At 39.7% G+C, this 20,253-nt stretch overlaps 1 protein-coding gene across 11 annotated transcripts in view; it reads right to left on the bottom strand.

Moving 5' to 3' along the window:
• Positions 1-20,253, bottom strand: part of LOC133536526 (transcription factor 4-like) — a 415,635-nt gene that overhangs the window by 53,491 nt on the left and 341,891 nt on the right. For all 11 annotated transcript variants that reach the window (XM_061877137.1, XM_061877134.1, XM_061877139.1 and 8 more), the window contains 3 exons: positions 11,698-11,794; positions 9,656-9,804; positions 2,984-3,128 (listed from right to left, as the gene is read on the bottom strand). In XM_061877137.1, coding sequence (XP_061733121.1) covers positions 2,984-3,128; positions 9,656-9,804; positions 11,698-11,794 — 391 coding nt within the window. The remainder of the gene's footprint in view (positions 1-2,983; positions 3,129-9,655; positions 9,805-11,697; positions 11,795-20,253) is intronic.

Here is a 20,253-nt window from a genome sequence, read left to right as displayed (position 1 = left end):
TATCATCATATAGTCATCTTCTCTATCGCACAGAGACAAACTTGTGATATATCGCCCAGTCCTAGTTGGAAACCAACCTAGCTGACTTTTGGGGATATTTATTGGGGATAATTTGATATAAATCTTGATGAGTATTTGTTATAAATTGACCTACAATTTAACATTGTGTTTGTTTTTTTATTCATCATATTGTTGTCCTTGTCTGGATTCTCCAACTCCTCTGTTTCCTTTTCATTGGAAACAACTTATGTGTGTGTGGAATACATGGAATGTTGCAAACATCTTTCCGTGAAAACTAATTTCAATCTGTTTCTCATTCCCATTTGTTGTATTGGACTCATCCCAACATGGTGTTTGTGTGTGTGTGTGTGTGTGTGTGTGTGTGTGTGTGTGTGTGTGTGTGTGTGTGTGTGTGTGTGTGTGTGTGTGTGTGTGTGTGTGTATGTGTGTGTGTGTGTGATGTCAAGGTGAAGACAAAATTGAGAACAAGTGTTTTTCCTCATTTGTCTGCTATTCACACAGATAGTGAGCTTCAGTTTGCACATGAACATGTCAACCTTTTCAATCTCAAGCCATTTTTTTTGTTTTTTACGTTGGTTGTTCTGGTTGCAGCCAGGACTAGTCACAGACTTACACACAGTGGTGGTCAAAAGTTGACATACACTTGTAATGAACATAATGTCATGCCTTTCATGAGTTTCCAATCATTTCTACAACTTATCTTTTGTGATGTAGTGATTGCGTGGGTTCCTTCCGGGTACTCCGGCTTCCTCCCACCTCCAAAGACATGCACCTGGGGATAGGTTGATTGGCAACACTAAATTGGCCCTAGTGTGTGAATGTGAGTGTGAATGTTGTCTGTCTATCTGTGTTGGCCCTGCCATGAGGTGGCGACTTGTCCAGGATGTACCCTGCCTTCCGCCCGATTGTAGCTGAGATAGGCGCCAGCGCCCCCCGCGACCCCGAAAGGGAATAAGCGGTAGAAATGGATGGATGGATGGATGATTGGAGCACATACTTGTTGCTCACCAAAAACATTCATGAAGCTTTGTTCTTTTATGAATTTATTATGTCTCTACTGAAAATGTGAGCAAATGTGCTGGGTCAAAAGTATACGTACAGCAATGTTAATATTTGCTTACATGTCCCTTGGCAAGTTTACCTGCAATACGGCACTTTAGGTAGCCATCCACAAGCTTCTGCTTGAATTTTTTTACCACTTTTATTGACAAAATTGGTGTAGTTCAGCTAAATTTGTTGGTTTTCTGACATGGACTTGTTTCTTCAGCATTGTCCACATCTTTAAGTCAGGACTTTGGGAAAGTCCTTCCAAAACCTTCATTCTAGCCTGATTTAGCCATTCCTTTACCACTTTTGACGAGTGTTTGGGGTCATAGTCCACTTGGAAAACCCAACTGAACCCAAGACCCAACCTCCGGGCTGACTATTATAGCTTGTCCTGAAGAATTTGGAGGTAATCCTCCTTTTTCATTGTCCCATTTACATTGGCAGCAAAACAGGCCCAGAGCATAATACTACCACCACCATGCTTGACGGTAGGAGTGGTGTTCCTGGGATTAAAGGCCTCACCTTTTCTCTTCCAAACATATTGCTGGGTATTGTGGCCAAACAGCTCCAGTACATTTTTGTTTCATCTGACATCACAAAGATAGATAGATAGTACTTTATTGATTCCCTGAGGAGAGTTCCCTCAGGAGAATTAAAATTCCAGCAGCAGTTTACAGAAATGAGATCCAATTTAAAAAGTAAATAATGGGGGTATAAATGGAAACAAAATAGAAAAATATTACTATAAGAATAAACATAAAAGGCAACAATAGGAATAAGTATAACAGTAAAATAGGAATAAAACAAGAGAAACTAGGCAGTTGTGACCATGGTATGAAATAGTATTGCAATGTTATTGTTTTGGATCCTCTATCATCTGAGTGCCCCCCCCCCCCTCTATTAGTCTATTAGTCCTGCACTTGGGATGAAGCAGTCTAGCACTGAACAGGCTCCTCTGGCTACTGATAACACTATGCAGAGGGTGACTGGCATCATCCAGGATGCTCACTAGTTATTCCACAGTCCTCTTCTCTGCCACCCTCACCAGTGAGTCCACTTTTATTCCCATCGTAGAACCGGCCCGCCTGATCAGTTCCTCCAGTCTGGAGCTGTCCTTCTTAGATGTACTGCCCCCCCCCAGCACACTACCATGTAGAACAGAACACTGGCAACCACAGACTGGTAGTACATCCACACCCACAAGAGTAGATAAAACCTTCTGGAGGAAAGTTCTGTGGTCAGATGTTTGGCCACAACACCCAGGATTATGTTATATACATACATAATATGAAAAAGGAGGATTGCCACCAAATTGTTCAGGACAAACTAAAACCATCAGCCCGGAGGTTGGGTCTTGGGCGCAGTTGGATGTTCCAACAGGACAATGACCCCAAACACACCTCAAAAGTGGTAAAGGAATGGCTAAATCAGGCTAGAATGAAGGTTTTGGAATGGCTTTCCCAAAGTCCTGACTTAAACATGTGGACAATGCTGAAGAAACAAGTCCATGTCAGAAAACCAACAAATTTAGCTGAATGCACCAATTTTGTCAAGAGGAGTGGTCAAACATTCAAGCAGAAGCTTGTGGATGGCGACCAAAAGCACCTTATTGCAGGTAAACTTGCCAAGTGACATGTAAGCAAATATTAACATTGCTGTACGTATACTTTTGACCCAGCACATTTGCTCACATTTTCAGTAGAGACATAATAAATTCATAAAAGAACCAAACTTTATGAATGTTTTTGGTGAGCAACAAGTATATTCTCCAATCACTGTCACAAAAAACAAGAGTTGTAGAAATGATTGTAAACTCAAGACAGCCATGACATGATGTTCTTTGACCACGATTGTATATTTGATGTGTCATCTTTTCGATACATTGTTGGGTGTGGGAAATATTCAACAGTCTTACCCATGTTGTCTGTGCCGTTGGTGGAAGTGGTGCATGAGGTGGTGCTGTAGTGATTGGCCCCGCCCCCGCTCCCCCCTCCTCTGTGGAAGCTGGACATGGGGGGAAGGCTGGAGTTGATGTCTGCTGATGAATGTGCTGGATAGCTCTGCAGGGAGGGGGTAGGAACGACAAAGGGATCGGTTTTACTTCACAAAAATTCATAATACAAGCTTTATAAACCAATCAATCAATCAATGTTTACTTATATAGCCCTAAATCACGAGTGTCTGAAAGGTATACTTGCCAACCCTCCAGATTTTCCCGGGAGACTCCCAAATTTCAGTGCTCCTCCCGGGGCAACCATTTCCCCCAATTTCTCCCAATTTCCACCCGGACAACAATATTGGGGGCGTGCCTAAGGCACTGCCTTCAGCGTCCTCTACAACCTGCCGTCCGCTTTTCCTCCTTACAAACAGCGTGCCGGCCTAGTCTCACACACACACACAAGTGAATGCAAGGCATACTTGGTCAACAGCCATACAGGTCACACTGAGGGTGGCCATATAAACAACTTTAACACGGTTACAAATATGCACCACACTGTGAACCCACACCAAACAAGAATGACAAACACATTTCGGGAGAACATCCGCACGGTAACACAACATAAACACAACAGAACAAATACCCAGAATCCCTTGCAGCACTAACTCTTCCAGGACGCTACAACCCTCAAAGGCTGGGCTGCAATTTGTAGAGGTTTTCTGCACACTTCCACACCTCGTCTTTCATGTCAATGATAATGCACACTAGGGTTGTATGGTGTACTGCGAGACTAATGAATCATATTTGGTACTATACCGCCTCTGAAAAGTACCAATCCACCACGTCATGACATTGCTGATATACGAGCAGAAGAGCATGTTTGGCAGCGCACAATTACGGAGTACTTACAAGCAGACACAGTGTGTGGACAGAAAAGTGAAAACGGACACATTTTGGCTTAAAAACTAACGATTAAAGTGAAGTTATAACACTTAAACGCCCTCAGGAAGAGGTGCTTTAAGACATGGCTAACTAGCTAGCGGCTAAAGTCCAGCCCCAGTCGGTAGTGTTTTAGCTACTTCTAAATAACTAATCTTCGTCTCCATGGCGACAAATCATGTACGTTTCTTACAAGTATCATCCCTGCAGGACGAGGAATAGCTAAACCTACTTAACTACACTTTGTAGCTCATCGCCGTCGAAATGTAAACAAACGCCATGGGTGGATCTACACCTGACATCCACTGTAATGATACCAAGTACAGGACCGTATCTCATCTACTATTATGATTATGTCAATATATATATTTTTTATTTCTATATGTTTGTAAACTCAGGAAATATGTCCCTGGACACATGAAGACTTTGAATATGACCAAAGTATGATCCTGTAACTACTTGGTATCGGATTGATGCACAAATGTGTGGTATCATCCAAAACTAATGTAAAGCATCCAAACAACAGAATAAGTGATTATTACATTTTAACAGAAGTGTAGATAGAACATGTTCAAAGAGAAAGTAAGCAGATATTAACAGTAAATGAACGAGCAAATTAATAATTTATTTTCTACCACTTGTACTTAAAATTTTTGACAAAATAATATAATTGAAAATGGTAGAATATGTTACTGCATACGTCAGAAGACTACATTTGGAGTCTCTGTTGGCTTACTTACTCCTAAAAGACAAAACTTGTCTTGTATGTTCATTATATTATATAAGGACAAACTTGCAATAACAAACATATGTTTAATGTACCCTAATATTTTTTGTTCAAATAAAGCCAATAATGCAATTTGAGGTCCCTTTTATTCAGACAATTATCAAAAAGTACTGAAAAGTATCGAAGTAATTTTGGTGCCGGTACCGGTTCCAAATTATTGGTTTTGGGACAACACTAAAGCACACCAAAGTTGCTCTGGATCTTCAGTCCGACAAATACTTCAATTTGTGATTAATTGTGATTTAGATTTTTGCCATAATCGCTCAGTTCGAACACAGGATAAAACACATAAATATCCATCCATCCATCCATTTTCTACCGCTTGTCCCTTTTTTGGGGGGCTCGTCCATCTAAATATTTAAGTGGGGCTGAAGATATAATCATTTATTTTAACTTAAAGGTCAACTTCTGGTTTAAAATTGTACTTATTGTTTTTAAATGCTTACACCAAGAAGCCTCGCTCTATCTTATTGAGCCGCTGTGTCCTTAAAGTCCCAGCAGGACCCTGAGGTCTTCAGACCAGCTCCTCCTGCCTGTCCCAAAAACTAAGCTAAAAACCAGAGCTTTCTCAGTGGCAGGGCCCAGACTGTGAAACAACCTTCCACTATCTATTAGGTTCTAGAAATCTAGGACAAAAATATTATGTCGTTCAAATGCAGTTAGACAGGATATCTTGGTTGTTTTTATTTCTTATTTTAGGTGATACCGTATTACCTTGAATTGCCGCCGGGGTGCTAATTAATTCAAAACATCTTCTCACTCAGGCGTTTACCAAAGGCATGCGGTAAATTTAGGCCTGCACTTAAAAATTTGAGTGTGATGTAAGGATACCATCATGAAAAGCACATTTAATAAAAAAAAACGTTATTACGGTCTAACTTTTACTTATAAATGAAGTCCATGCCAGCTCCTTCCGATCAAAAGCATCGGTATAGCTCGGTTGGTAGAGTGGCTGTGCCAGCAACTTGAAGGTTGCAGGTTCAATTCCCGCTTCTGCCATCCTAGTCAGTGCTGTTGTGTCCTTGGGCAAGACACTTTACCCACCTGCTCCCAGTGCCACCCACACTGCTTTAAATGTAACTTAGATATCGGCTTTCACTGTGTAAAGCGCTTTGAGTCACTAGAGAAAAGTGCTATATAAATATAATTCAATTCAATAACTTGTTTATAGAAGTCTTCCTTATCTTTCTTCAGTTTTAAAAGTCTCTCTGTCTCGATGGAGATCTTCCTTTATTACCTCCTGCTTCAATTGAAAGTCCAGTTTAGAAAACAGTTTTATTTTAGATATGTAATCCTCCATGTTAAAAGTGCAAGTGAGAGGAAAAAATAAAGGATCGCTGCTCACTCTTGCTGCTTGTTGTCACTTCTTCTGCAGCCGAGTAGTCGCAAGAAGGATCACTAGCGCCCTCTACCACCAAAAATAATATTTTGCAAAACGAGTTTGAGCCGGCAGTAATTGTAGGCAGGCACATACTACAGTACATACATGGCGGCAATTCAAGGAAATATGGTATATTCTGCACTTCTTTTAAGGTATATTTTGTTACTGTATTTTATTATTCTTTCTGTATTACTATGTAAATGTGACACTATGTGCCCCTTTTCCGATGTAAATACAGTACTTTGGCCAACTGGGGTTGTTTTTAAATGTGCTATGTAGATAAATAAAGTGAAGTGAACTTAAGGATGATGACTGGAGATGGTGGCACAAGTGGGTTTTCCCACAGGACACACAAGTGGGTTTTCCCACAGGACATAATGACCCCGATGAAGTATCAGGCTTGTAAGTTGACATGGTAAACACAATGCCCTGTAGGTCTTGCAGGCCTCTGGATAGCCTGTTTACATAGCTCAATGCAAGTTTTGTTCTGCGGAATCATTACCCGCCGCAATCTTTGTCGTGATCTAATCAGGAAAAAAAATTATTGGGTGAGATTTTTTTCATTTCCAGCATGAAAGCAAAGTTGGGTTAGTGAGCTAATAAAATGAGGATGAATAGCCTGGAGAGCGGCCATGAGACGACCAAACATCACTTTTAACGGCATCACCTGCTACATGTTGGTGTGTTAACAACATTTTCAGACTCGTAGCTTTGAATCAAAACATGTTTTATTCGGTTTCACACGTAGGATTTACTAGGCTGTTAGACAAAATAGCTGCCAGCTACAAACAACATACAGTTTTTTTGTTGTTGTTGAAAAAAGCATATTTGTTTGATTACTTTTAGTCTTGGGTAAGCACTAAAATGAATGAGTATTATTTTGGGAGAAGCAGCGCAGTGATCAAAGTATTTAAAAGTAATAGTGGGCTTGTTTTCTTAAACGACAGCTGCTTATGAAATGAGGCTATGAGAGCAAAGCTGTAGATTACGTGCACTTTGAACGGAGGACAATGAGCCTTAACAGATTTTGTATTCTGAAATTCTTCACCAGTATAGAAACTTGACTCCGTTGACGAGATATAGACAAGTTTGGCAATGGCGGCAGCTTCCTCAAATCTAATGGCTACTAAGGCCCCACAATGCCTTGCAAGATCACACGCCCTTCCAACCTTCCATCTTCTTCCGCTTATCCGAGGTCGGGTCGCGGTGGCAACAGCCTGAGCAGGAAGGCCCAGACTTCCCACCCCCCAGCCACTTCGTCTAGCTCCTCCTGGGGGATCCCGAGGTGTTCCCAGGCCAGATGGGAGACACAGTCTTCCCAACGTGTCCTGGGTCTTCCCCGTGGCCTCCTAGCGGCCAGAAATTCCCCAAACACCTCCACAGGGAGGCGTCCGAGGGACATCCTGACCAGATGCCCGAACCACCTCATCTGGCTCCTCTCCATGTGGGGGAGCAGCGGCACATCAAGCATTCTGAAATCCTTCAGGGGTATAAAAACAGACTCTGTTGACGACATATAGACAAGTTTGCCTCAGATAATGGTGGCAGCTTACTCAAATCTATTGGATGTGCTCGTATGGGTCAATTCCAATCATTGTACTTACTTTTTCTAGGTAGCGAGCCTTTTCAGTTACAAAAGCATCGGCCTACAAAAATGGCTATTGCGGCCCCACAATGCCTTGCAAGATCACATGCCCTTCCAACCTTCCAACCTCTTCCGAGGTGTTGGGTCGCGGTGGCAGCAGCCTGAGCAGAGAAGCCCAGACATCCCACCCCCCAGCCACTTCGTCTAGCTCCATCTAGGGGATCCCGAGGTGTTCCCAGGCCAGATGGGAGACACAGGCGTGGCGCAGTGGGAGAGTGGCCGTGCGCAACCCGAGGGTCCCTGGTTCAAATCCCACCTAGTACCAACCTAGTAACGTCCGTTGTGTCCTGAGCAAGACACTTCACCCTTGCTCCTGATGGGTTCTGGTTGGCGCCTTGCATGGCAGCTCCCTCCATCAGTGTGTGAATGTGTGTGTGAATGGGTGAATGTGGAAGTAATGTCAAAGCGCTTTGAGTACCTTGAAGGTAGAAAAAGCGCTATACAAGTACAACCCATTTAATGTCTCCTGGGTCTTCCCCAGTGAGGCGTCCAAGAGGCATCCTGACCAGATGCCCGAACCACCTCATGTGGCTCCTCTCAATGTGGGGGAGCAGCGGCACATCAAGATCCTTTTCAATTTGGAACGTCAGCTTTTGGAATGGCCTTCCTAAAGCCCAGACCTTAACATTTTTGAATGTTTGTGAACATTCTTGAAGTCACTGCCAGGTAATCAACCAATTTAAATAAACTCTGCCAAGAAGAGCGGTCTAACATCCATACGCATGTTGTGGCTACAAAAAGTGTCTGTTTTAGGGATTTGGGATGGAGCCTAAAAATCTGTATTGCAATATTAATTGCAGTGTCCTGTGATAACAATACATCACAATATATCACATGATATATAAATGATAAAAGAAAACAGCTTAGAAAGGTTCCTAATTTGGTTGCTGACGTTACAATAACATATTCTGTCATTTCAGGTTGTATTATTTTGTCAATCAATCAATCAATGTTTATTTATATAGCCTTACTGACTCAGTGGCCTAGTGGTTAGAGTGTCCGCCCTGAGGTTGTGAGTTCAAACCCCGGCCCAGTCATACCAAAGACTATAAAAATGGGAGCCGTTACCTCCCTGCTTGGCACTCAGCATCAAGGGTTGGAATTGGGGGTTAAATCACCAAAAAAGATTCCCGGGCGTGGCCACCGCTGCTGCTCACTGCTCCCCTCACCTCCCAGGGGGTGATCAAGGGTGATGGGTCAAATACAGAGAATAATTTCACCACACCTAGTGTGTGTGTGACAATCATTGGTACTTTACCTTTAACTTTAAATCACAAGTGTCTCAAAGGGCTGCACAAGCCACAACATCCTCGGTTCAGATACCACATAAGGGCAAAGAAAAACTCACAACCCAGTGGGATGTCAATGTGAATGACGATGAGAAACCTTGGAGAGGACCGCAGATGTGGGTGACCCAGAACTATTATCAACCTATTTGCTAATTTCTTGATAAACACTTTTTTTTTTTTTGTTGGGATACTTTACATGAGTTTTGGGCGATACCACAGATTTGATGGATCCAATACCAGGTGGTTGTAGGAGCAGAATTGGCCAAAGCAAAACCGATACTTAAAATGTTCAACTTCATTAAATGACAAATTGTTTGATCGCACTAATATTTAGGCAAAAACACAGGAAGTGGGTGAGACAATACCAAAGAAATATTTCAATAACTTCCTACTATCGGCCCTGATTTAAATCCTTCGATTTTTGCTCTTGATGTGAAGTGAATTATATTTATATAGCACTTTTGTCTAGTGACTCAAAGGATTCACAATGGGATTGTGTTGAAAATCTCTCGGGGATTATTAAAGTATTTCTGATTCTGATATCTGGCTCCAGGTAAGATTTTGTAGAACAATGTAGTCATAAACAGTCATCAACATTCCTGCTCACCAGTCTGTCGTGAGGGTGAATCCCACAGTACGAAGAGCTCTGTGTCGGGCCGTGTGCCGAGTTTCCCCCTCCCAACATGCTGCCGTGATAACCCTGTTGGCTGATATTGCTGCTACTGCTGCTCCAGGGGTCGCCGCTGTGGTGGCCGTCTGAGAAGAGATGGCAAAATAAATGGATGTACTCAGTCTTCATCTGACATAAATGCAGCATACAATTGGAAGCAGTTTGATGAAGGAACTCAATTCAATACACAACATGGGGCCCGATTTAGTACAATCCAAAGAGTAAGTGCTAAATAGCGTGTGCAAACTATAAAATTGGGAGTACTATTAGCGGGCGTGTTCGACTAAGACTGCTTGCACAAGTAAATGAGATGTTTACATCTACCAAACTTATTGTGCTTATGTAGACGTTCCACATTCAGGACATCATATGCTCTAATACACAGATGTCAAACTCAAGGCCCGGGGGCCACATCTGGAACATCACATTATGTTTCGTGGCCCGCGAAAGCCTGGAAATAATACGCGTTAATAAAACGCTTCATCTTTTCTTACTAAATATATTTTTCTTTCCCTTTTGACATTAAAAATCATCTACTGCATGCATCCATCCATCCATTATCTACCACTTGTTCCTTTTGGGGTTACGGGGGGTGCTGGAGCCTGTCTCAGCTGCATTCGGGCGGAAGGTGGTGTACACCCTGGACGAGTCGTCATCTCATCACAGATATTATATTATCATGTATTCAAAAATATTTTCGGTTGAAATAAAGATAAATACTGTAAGTAAATATCTGCTTGACTTATGATTTCAGAACAAATGATCAATCAAATTGTAGACTGTAAAATTGACAATACATTTTACGGTTGAATTACGCAGACTGAGTTTTTTTTACCGTACTGTTTTTTCTAATTATAGTAATACACTAAAACAATTTTTTTTTAAAAACATTAAAACAACAAGATTTTACGATAAAAAAACAAACAAAATAACTGGCAGCTTGGTTGCTTGAATTTTACCGCTAAAAACAGTGCTATAGTTTCTCCATTCCATTCCATGTATTACAATTGTTTATATGCTGTTAAAAACAACACTGTTTCTACTGTAAAATTCTGATGACTGAGCTGCCAGTTTTTAAAGTAATGTTTTATTTTTTTGCAGTTTGTGTAAAAAAATATATTGTTAATGCATTATATATATAAATATATATACACATAAATTCATATATTATAATTTAAATTAATTAATTACAATTAATTTAAAAAGTAATTAATTTAAATTTTCCTGAGGGAACTCTCCTGAAGGAATCAATAAAGTTCTGTCTGTCTGACTATGTATATATTAGTCATTGTTAAAAGCAGCCCTCTGACCGCGGACCTGATTGGACCCGCAGGCCTCACGTTTCACACCCCTGGTCTAAATATGATGACACAGACACGGGATTGTCTGTCCATGTTCTGTCTTTGGAGCACGATCCCCTTCTTTCTCACAAACATTTGTTTGTAACTCTGCCAGTTTGCTTGTACTTTGGAGACATGCTGATTATAGCGGCCACATTATTGTTTCAGTCTTGATAAATCACATTGTGACCATTGTGGGCGTACTAATTATTTACAATATATTCCGTATTTTCATGAATACATGCTAAATGGATAGCACTCTTTATGTTTCTCATTTAAGGGGTGCAATTCTCACAAGCTTAGTGAATCAGCTTTGAAAGTGCTATCAACTTTGAACGTTTTGAAACATGCAAGCATTTAGTAGATCAGGCCCACTGTTTGCAATTATAAGTAAGCAGAAACACACTACATTTCTGATTGACAATATATATCTACTAAATTTTGTCTGACGATGGTACAGCTTAAACAAACTGTAAATGTATTTTATCCTTGACAAATGATTCTAATAATCCATTAAAATGTTTGCCAGTATGTAAGTGCATTTTAAAAATAGCAAAAATCTAAACAAGCCATAGAAAAACTAACAAAGTGAAAATACTCATTTCAACATTTGATTTTTTTTTTCTTTAGTGAGTGTACCTGGCATAAAGAATGAACTTGGGAAACCAGGTTTGGAGTTGGGGTATCCCGGTGAATCTCTGTTGTAGTCGGCTGTGCTGGCCGATGGAGCGTACACCTGCAACAACAACAACAACAACACAACCACGTCACAATTTGTGTAACACACACATTATGTATGTTCCGACCCATGATTAACTGCTCTGTAATATGACTCCTTGCTATTGCTATTTATATATATATATATATATATATATATATATATATATATATATATACACACATATATATACGCTTCTCTATTGTCCCCGTCTTCCTGCCTGCTCACGAAACTCCTTTTTTAAAAATGCTACAGGGAGCCATTATGGCCGCACTAAAAAGCTGCAGGTTGCTAACCCCCGTGTTAAAGTTGTGTTTAAGCAAGGGAAAACTGGCCCTGATTATTTACCATTAGCTGTGTGGACGCGGCAAAACATGATGAATGGAGCATTTTGAGCCCTATGTAAATGTAGAAGAGCGAACATGCTCAGGTTTGTGAGTGGCAGCACAAATAACTCCATCGAGTTATTAATATATGATTTCATTCTGCCGTGTTGTGGCAAACCCCCCTGAGAAGAAATTGGAAACACACGAGCCTCTCTGATGGAAGCAAGGGAACAAAGTGAGGATTAGCAGGACCCTGACACCCAACATAAAGCTTTAATCACAGGTCAGGCAAGACCTTGGCACATGTTGGTGATACTCCCAGTACGACAGCAACGGCAACAAGTTTCTTTATAACGTCTTCCAAATATCTACCTTTAATCGTTCAAAAATGGACACGAAATGTGTATTATGTGTTATCATTTTATAAACATTCAAAATAGAGCAAGCTTGTTTATAAAGCATTATTTTTGGTATCCAAATGATTTAATATTAATTTCCGGACACAGATCTCGTAAAAAGTTGACCGTGCAAAAATCGACTCACACAACTCAACCGATCCCTGTGAATAAAATCCAGTCTCTGCAACTTCCCACACATTTTGGCCAATCAAATTTGTCCCGGAGCTTCAGTCAAACATGCCTGGTGACTGTCAAATGAAACCTTGAACAGCAATATTTAGTAAGATCTCATATTTGATTGCTTTAACGGCACAACTCTCATACCAACCTGTGTACAGCACTAAGCCTTTTGGGTAATGTAGTACTCCAACCTAAAGCAACACACCCATATCACAGGATATATTGTAATATGACATAAATAAAATAGAATAGAATATAATAGAAAGTACTTGTTTGATCCTGAGGGGAAATTCAGCACCACAGTTTGCTCACAATAAAAATAAGGTATTTTTTAACCTGTGAATAATATAATTACAGTCAATTATACAGCATTATTTACATGTGAATACTATAAATACAGTCTATTATACAGCATTATTTACATGTGAATACTATAAATACAGTTTATTATACATCATTATTCACATGTGACAAATATAAATACAGTATATCATACAGCATTATTCACATGTGAATAACAAATACACTCTACTATACAGCATTATTCACATGTGAATAATATAAATACAGTCTATTATACAGCATTGTTCACATGTAAATATTATATAAACAGTCTTTTGTACAGCATTATTCACATGTGAATTGTATAAATACAGTCTATTATAGAGCATTATTCACATGTGAATTGTATAAACACAGTCTATTATACAGCATTATTCACATGTGAATGATATAAACACAGTCTATTATACATTCAAGTACAGCCAAAAAGGAACATATGCATTATACAAACTACAGTATGTTATTTATGATCATTTTCTTCTACTGATGTACTAACATCATGTGGTTTATGTTGTACATATCTACAAAGATACAAAGAAATGATAAAAAATGTCTATCGTACGATATAATCATCTTTGGTTGATGTCATGCTTTCACTGCCTGTGCTGAAGATAATAGAATGATATGTAGTACTTTATGTAACTACGACTGCGAATAGACCAAGAAAGAATACTTAAAGGGACTGATTACGATGCATATCTAATCCAGGGTGTACCCCGCCTTCCGCCCGATTGTAGCTGACAGGCACCAGCGACCCCAAAGGGAATATGCGGTAGAAAATGGATGGATGGATCTTTTGTGAAATGTTATGACACCGTCGTTGATAATACATACGCACAACTTGAATGTTTGTGTGAAAGAATGTGAGCCACAGCTGGCCTGCATCATCTAAACTACAACATGGAGACCAAGTCCAACAATGGACATGTTGGAGAAATGTTGGGAACTGTGAAAAGAGAGTCCGCACACAGGAAGTACACACCCTGATGTGCGCGTGTGGAAGCTCACGTACACCTACTGTACGTGGGTAGGAATAAATAGGCTGGGAGGGACAGTAACTTCTCCTTCTCATTTTCACAATTGTTTTTGCGTCCAAGATACACAAACACATACACACTATCTGGGGTTTACATTACAGCTGAACTCCAATCCGCTTCCGCCCAGTCTCCTTTGGGAACTAAATTCTCCGATCATAAAAACACATTTATTGATGTGAAAACCATGAGGTAAATACAGAATATTAAAAAAATGCACACACATAAGGGCGTTTTTTTTCCCGTTTCAAGTATTTAGATTTATGATCCGGAGACATTTTCTTCCCATCAAATACATTGTTTCAACTGGTGACGCAAGACTATGATGTGTGTGTGTGTGTGTGTGTGTGTGTGTGTTCTTATATTTCTAACCTTCTTGAGACATCAACAAGGAAAAGTACCTTCCATATGAGGACACAATTAGAGTGGTCCCAAAAAAGGCAGGATTTTTTTTCAAATTGACTGTGTGTCGGTTTTAAAAGTGCTCCCCTCTGGTCAACATATGAAATAACAAGTGTGTGTAAGAAATTGAAATGCGCCCCAGTTGGCCAAAATTAATAAGACATAAATAAATGAATATGTATATAGAGACATAATGTAATAACTTGATGTAAATAATGAAGATTAAAAATCAATTACAAACAAAAAATTAAAAAAATTAACTAAAAGCAGTGTTTTTCTCATAATGCGTTGACTTTTTCTTATATAATTGGGAACAATTTCTCATAATCTTTCAATTTCTGTAATATTGCAATATTTTCTTGTAAAATGGTTAAATTTTTATGTAAAATTCTTATTTTTAATGCAAAATGGTGACATTCTGACTTATCGCAATATTGGAAATTCTTTGGTTGTTCTTATAAAATTGTGACTTTTTTTGAGTAAAATTATGACTTTGGTCATAATTTTGCGCCGTAAAATTCCGATGATACTATATTATTGCCAACATTTTAAAGTTTTATTATAAAATTGGGACTTTTGTCGAGTAAAATTACGATTATTTTCAGAAAATTGCCAAAATGTTAAGCTTTTCTTGCAAAATTGCGACGGTTATTGAGTAAAATTCCAACTTTTATCATAATATTTGCTCAAATGTTCAGTTTTTCTTGTAAAATTTTGACTTGCGTGGAGTACAATCATGACTTTTATTCAACTACTGCCAAAATTCTAAGTTTTTCTTGTAAAATTGTGACCTTTTTCTGGTAAAAAAGCACAACAAGCTTTTTTATATTTGCATAGTATGTATATATTATTCATGTTGTAAATACAAATATTTATATATCTAGAAAGGGTGGTCCTAAAGGGGTAGGCATTTTTCCGAGGTGTCAAGAAGGCAACCAATACAAGAATGTATGTGTATGTGTGTGTGTGTGTGTGTGTGTGTGTGTGTGTGCGTGCGTGTGTGTGCGTGTGTGTGTGTGTGTGTTAGACATTCAGAAACAGGTGCAGTGTGTTCAAGTATGAGGAATGTAAAGAGAGGCAATAACAGCCTCCCTCCTAACACACACACACATGGGTATCAGTATTCCCACAGTGGGAAAGTGGACCTGAAGCTTGTCGGAAAGCTCCTAACAGTGTTGTCACTTCCCTGACAACTGCTAGGCGTCAAACCACAGAGAAATAACAAACAATCATGCAAACGACAACTGAAACAAAAAAAGGTTATTTCAACCAAGTACATATATAGGTGGTAGGGTTGTATGGTATACCAGTACTAGTATAGTACCGCGATACTAATGCATCATATTCGGTACTATACCACCACTAAAAAGTACCTGTTCCTGCCCCCCCCTTTTTTTTTAACGGGCATGATGGCGCGTTGTCGTCATGTCATGACATTGCTGGTTTTACAAGCAGAGGAGCATGTTCAGCAGCGCACGATCACAGAGTACTTACAAGCAGACACAGTGTATAGACATAAAAGGGAAGAGGACAAATTTTGGCTTGAAAACTAACGATAAAGGTGAACACTGAAACGCGTTCTAGCATCTTCTAAATCAGTGGTGCCCAACCACCGGGCCGGGACCCGGTACAGGTCCGCAGACCGTTTGGTACCGGGCCGCACAAGAAATAAAAAATAAAAATATTTATTTATTATTATTTTTTCTTAGCTATTAAATCAACATAAAAATACAATATATACATTATATATCAATATAGACCAATACAGTCTGCAGGTATACAGTCCGTATGCACACATGATTGTATTTTTTTATGAAAAAAAATATATATATGTCCTCCCCCCCTCCGGGTCCTCCCGGTTCGTGGGACACATTTTCAAGCGTTGACCGGTCCACAACTACAAAAAGGTTGGGGACCAGTGTTCTAAATCACTAATCATCACCGCCATGGCAACAAATAAGGCAAGTTTCTTACAATTATCATCCCTGCAGGATAAGGAATAGCTAAACATGCTTAACGACACACCGTAGCTCACCTGCGTCACAATGTAAACAAACGCCATGGTTGGATCAAACTTGCAATAAAAAAACATATGTTTAATGTACTGTAAGATTTTTTTGTTAAAATACAGCCAATAATACAATTTTTTGTGGTCCCCTTTATTTAGAAAAGTAACGAAAAGCATCAAAATAAATTTGGTACCGGTCACACACACACTAGGTGTGGTGAAAATATTCTCTGCATTTGACCCATCACCCTTGATCATCCCCTGGGAGGTGAGGGGAGCAGTGAGCAGCAGCGGTGGCCACGCCCGGGAATCATTTTTGGTGATTTAACCCCCAATTCCAAGCCTTGATGCTGAGGAGGTAATGAGTCCCATTCTTATAGTCTTTGGTATGAGTCGGCTGGGGTTTGAACTCACAACCTACCAATCTCAGGACAGACACTCCAACCACTAGGCCACTGAGTAAGTAGATAGTCCCTGGCAGAGGTCTGCAGTCTCTTGAGTGCTCTCTTATTTGTGATTCGTTCGATCCATGAAACCACTGATAGTCATGAAATTGCTTTAACCACGAACAAGTCGAGTCCTCTGCCATGGATTACCACAGTTTTGGATGAATTCTTAGAAAACTCACATCCTTTCTGGGTTACGTGAAATACAAAAAAAACACTAAAACTTGAATACATTTCTATTCATTAGTCTACATTTTCGGGGCTCTGTGGCAAATCATCTCTAAAAAATCCTATTGGTTATACGTAATCAATCCATTGGAAACCGATCAAAGATGTCTGGATAGACCAAGTAGTTGTGTTAAACTATAGAAAAAACAAGTTGAGATCTGTAAAAATTAGGGGTGTAACGGTACACAAAAATTTCGGTTGGGTATGTACCTCTGTTTAGAGGTCGCGGTTCGGTTCTTTTTCAGTACAGTAAGAAAACAACCAAATATACATTTTTTGGTTATTTATTTATCAAATTTGTAAACAATGGCTTTATCCTTTTAACATTGGGAACACTATAATAATTCTGCCCACGTTAATCATCATTAAACTGCCTCAAATTGTTGCTCAGATTAAATAAAATGACAAAACTTTTCTTCTACATAAAAAAAGTGCAACATAAAACAGTTTCAAGTCAACTCATCAGGCATAATTTTTCACAGCATTTGGGAAGTCTGTAGTTGACTTTTATTATGTACTAAATGTTATACTTTTATCAATATGTGATAGCAGGGACCCTGCCATTCAAAGCTTTTCTGTCCGTAAAACACACACACACACACACACCGCAAAACGAGCTAACGTTATGCTAACAGCTAATTAGCCTTCACCTCAAGCCAGAACTGCGAGCAAGCTGACCTGCAGTTTAAGTTTCTAGAAGGTCAACGGGCTCATAGTGATGTTAGTAGTAGTTAACTGGGAGGTGTTTATTATCATTGGGGGAGAGTACGCTGCTTTATGCTCACCTGCTAAACACCTATCTGCTCGATGCTGAAGTATTTACTACATGCGCTCTAAATACGCACTCCTGATTGGCTGTTACCGCTCTGAACACGCACTGCTGATTGGCTGTTACGGATATATATGTAACCAATCAGATGGTTGTGTGGGTGGGACAATGCTGGCTGCTGAGACAGAGGCAGAAGAAGCAAAGCAGCTTGTTAAGACTTCAGCTTAGAAACTCGTTCGGTATACCCCCCTACCGAAACGGTTCAAATACACGTACTGTTACACCCCTACTGTGTAAAACAATAGAAAAAACAAGTTGAGATTTGTAAAAATACAGGCCTTTAGAGCCCTAAACTTGTTGCCTTCAATGATAGACCAGTGATACAAGCCAGTAAAGCCTGTGTTGGACAGATTCAAGGAATTTCCACAGAGCATCGCATATTGCATCAAAGCATCGCCACTGGCAACGACGGGAGAAAATAAAGACACATTCCACTGAAAAGTGATTCCTCATGGAGTTAAGACACAGACACACACTCGCAAGCAGCAAGCAGCTGTGTGCTCACTCATCTCAACCCCAGGTAAAGACAAAACCACTTCCTTACGATACCAGTATAGAAGTAAAGACAAAACCACTTCCTTACGATACCAGTATAGAAGTAAAGACAAAACCACTTCCTTACGATACCAGTATAGAAGTAAAGACAAAACCACTTCCTTACGATACCAGTATAGAAGTGCATGTCAGCAACTGTCATGTGTGGACATTGACCGACTCATCTTCTCTCAGTCATAAATAGATGTCTTGATCATTCTTCAATTAAATTCTACCTTCTAAATCCAGCACCACCTCAGGCCAAAGACACTGAAAGTAGTCCAGGACCCAGGCCGCCACAACACTGTACGCCACCTGAAATGTTCCACGCGGTCCCTTTGAAAAGCGTCGGGGAGGCAGTTTGTCCCCGAGTGCTTTCATTGACGAGCGAGTGGAAAAAGATGGCAAACAATTAACATTAAAACAAAATGTTGGACGTGGATGAAAAGGCACCGAATGGAAAACAAAAGGGAGAAATGTGGGAAGATGTTTTTGTTTGGTGTTTGATGCTTCTTATTGTCTCCAAATGTGTGCGACATCGTCTCTCATCTGTCTTTATCCAGTCTTCTGCCATTGAAGGGATGAGAAAATCAAGAAAAGTTATTTATTGTATATTCTTGCAAAGATCCGGCCTTTATTCATAGTTTGCACATTGACCACTTTGTGGGTTGAGTTGAGAACATACAGGTGTGCCTTAATGGATGTCTCCGGGCTAATTGTTAGGATTTCAGTTGCAGGCAAAAATGGGAGATACCATATTTTCTGGACCATAGGGCCACAGGATTATATGGCACACTGCTGTTAAGCAGGTCTATTCAGGTCTTTTTTCATGCAAAAGGTGTATCGGATTATAAGGCGCAGTAAAGGAGTCATATTAGGATTTTTTTTCTAGACGCAGAAGGATGATTTTTACAACAAAGTTCCAAAGCTCTGTGATATATCGGATATCAGATTGTGGGTAGGTTCATTTTTGTTACCCTTCACGTTCATATTTTGCTGTGTTTGGTCTATTTTTGTCGTGTTTAGCTTGATCGTAAAGCCTGTCAATGTTTTAATATGTTTAAACATTAATATTCTATGTTTTACCGTTCATAGTTAATATTGTAAATCACACATTCTTTATTTTCATGAACATTCCGGGTGTCTCATTCAGTAAACAGAGTTAAAATACCATTCCGTTTTTTTAAGGCGGTCTGTCATAATGTTTTCAGCATTCAATCAAACATCATTGTGAGGTTTTGTATGAGTGTTTTTAAAGATAGGACCTAAACACACATACTGTACTGCAGATTTTCACAGTTTATATATATTTTTCTTCCTCCAAACAGGACGAGTTGAGTTTATACCAAAAAGTTCTATTTTGGTTTCATCTGACTACATGACATTCTCCCAATCCTCTGCTGTATCATCCATGTATCCATTTTGGTATAAACTCAACTGGTGGTGTTTGGAGGAAGAATACTGAGTTGCATCCCAAGAACATCATGGAAACATCATGTGTTTTTCTGCTAAGGGGACAGGACGATTGATCCGTGTTAAGGAAAGAATGAATGGGGCCATGTATCCTGATATTTTGAGCCAAAACCTTCTTCCATCAGTGAGAGCTTTGAATGGTTGACCAAATACTTATTTTCCACCATCATTTACAAATAAATTCTTTAAAATTCCTACAATGTGAATTCCTGGATTTTATTTTCACATTCTGTCTCTCCCAGTTGAAGTGTACCTATGATGAAAATGACAGACCTCT

Source organism: Nerophis ophidion, linkage group LG17 (genome assembly GCF_033978795.1).
Source record: "Nerophis ophidion isolate RoL-2023_Sa linkage group LG17, RoL_Noph_v1.0, whole genome shotgun sequence".
Taxonomy (NCBI): Eukaryota; Metazoa; Chordata; class Actinopteri; order Syngnathiformes; family Syngnathidae; genus Nerophis; species Nerophis ophidion.
Note: the sequence above shows the minus strand (reverse complement) of the source record. Positions and strands in the feature narration are given on the sequence as shown.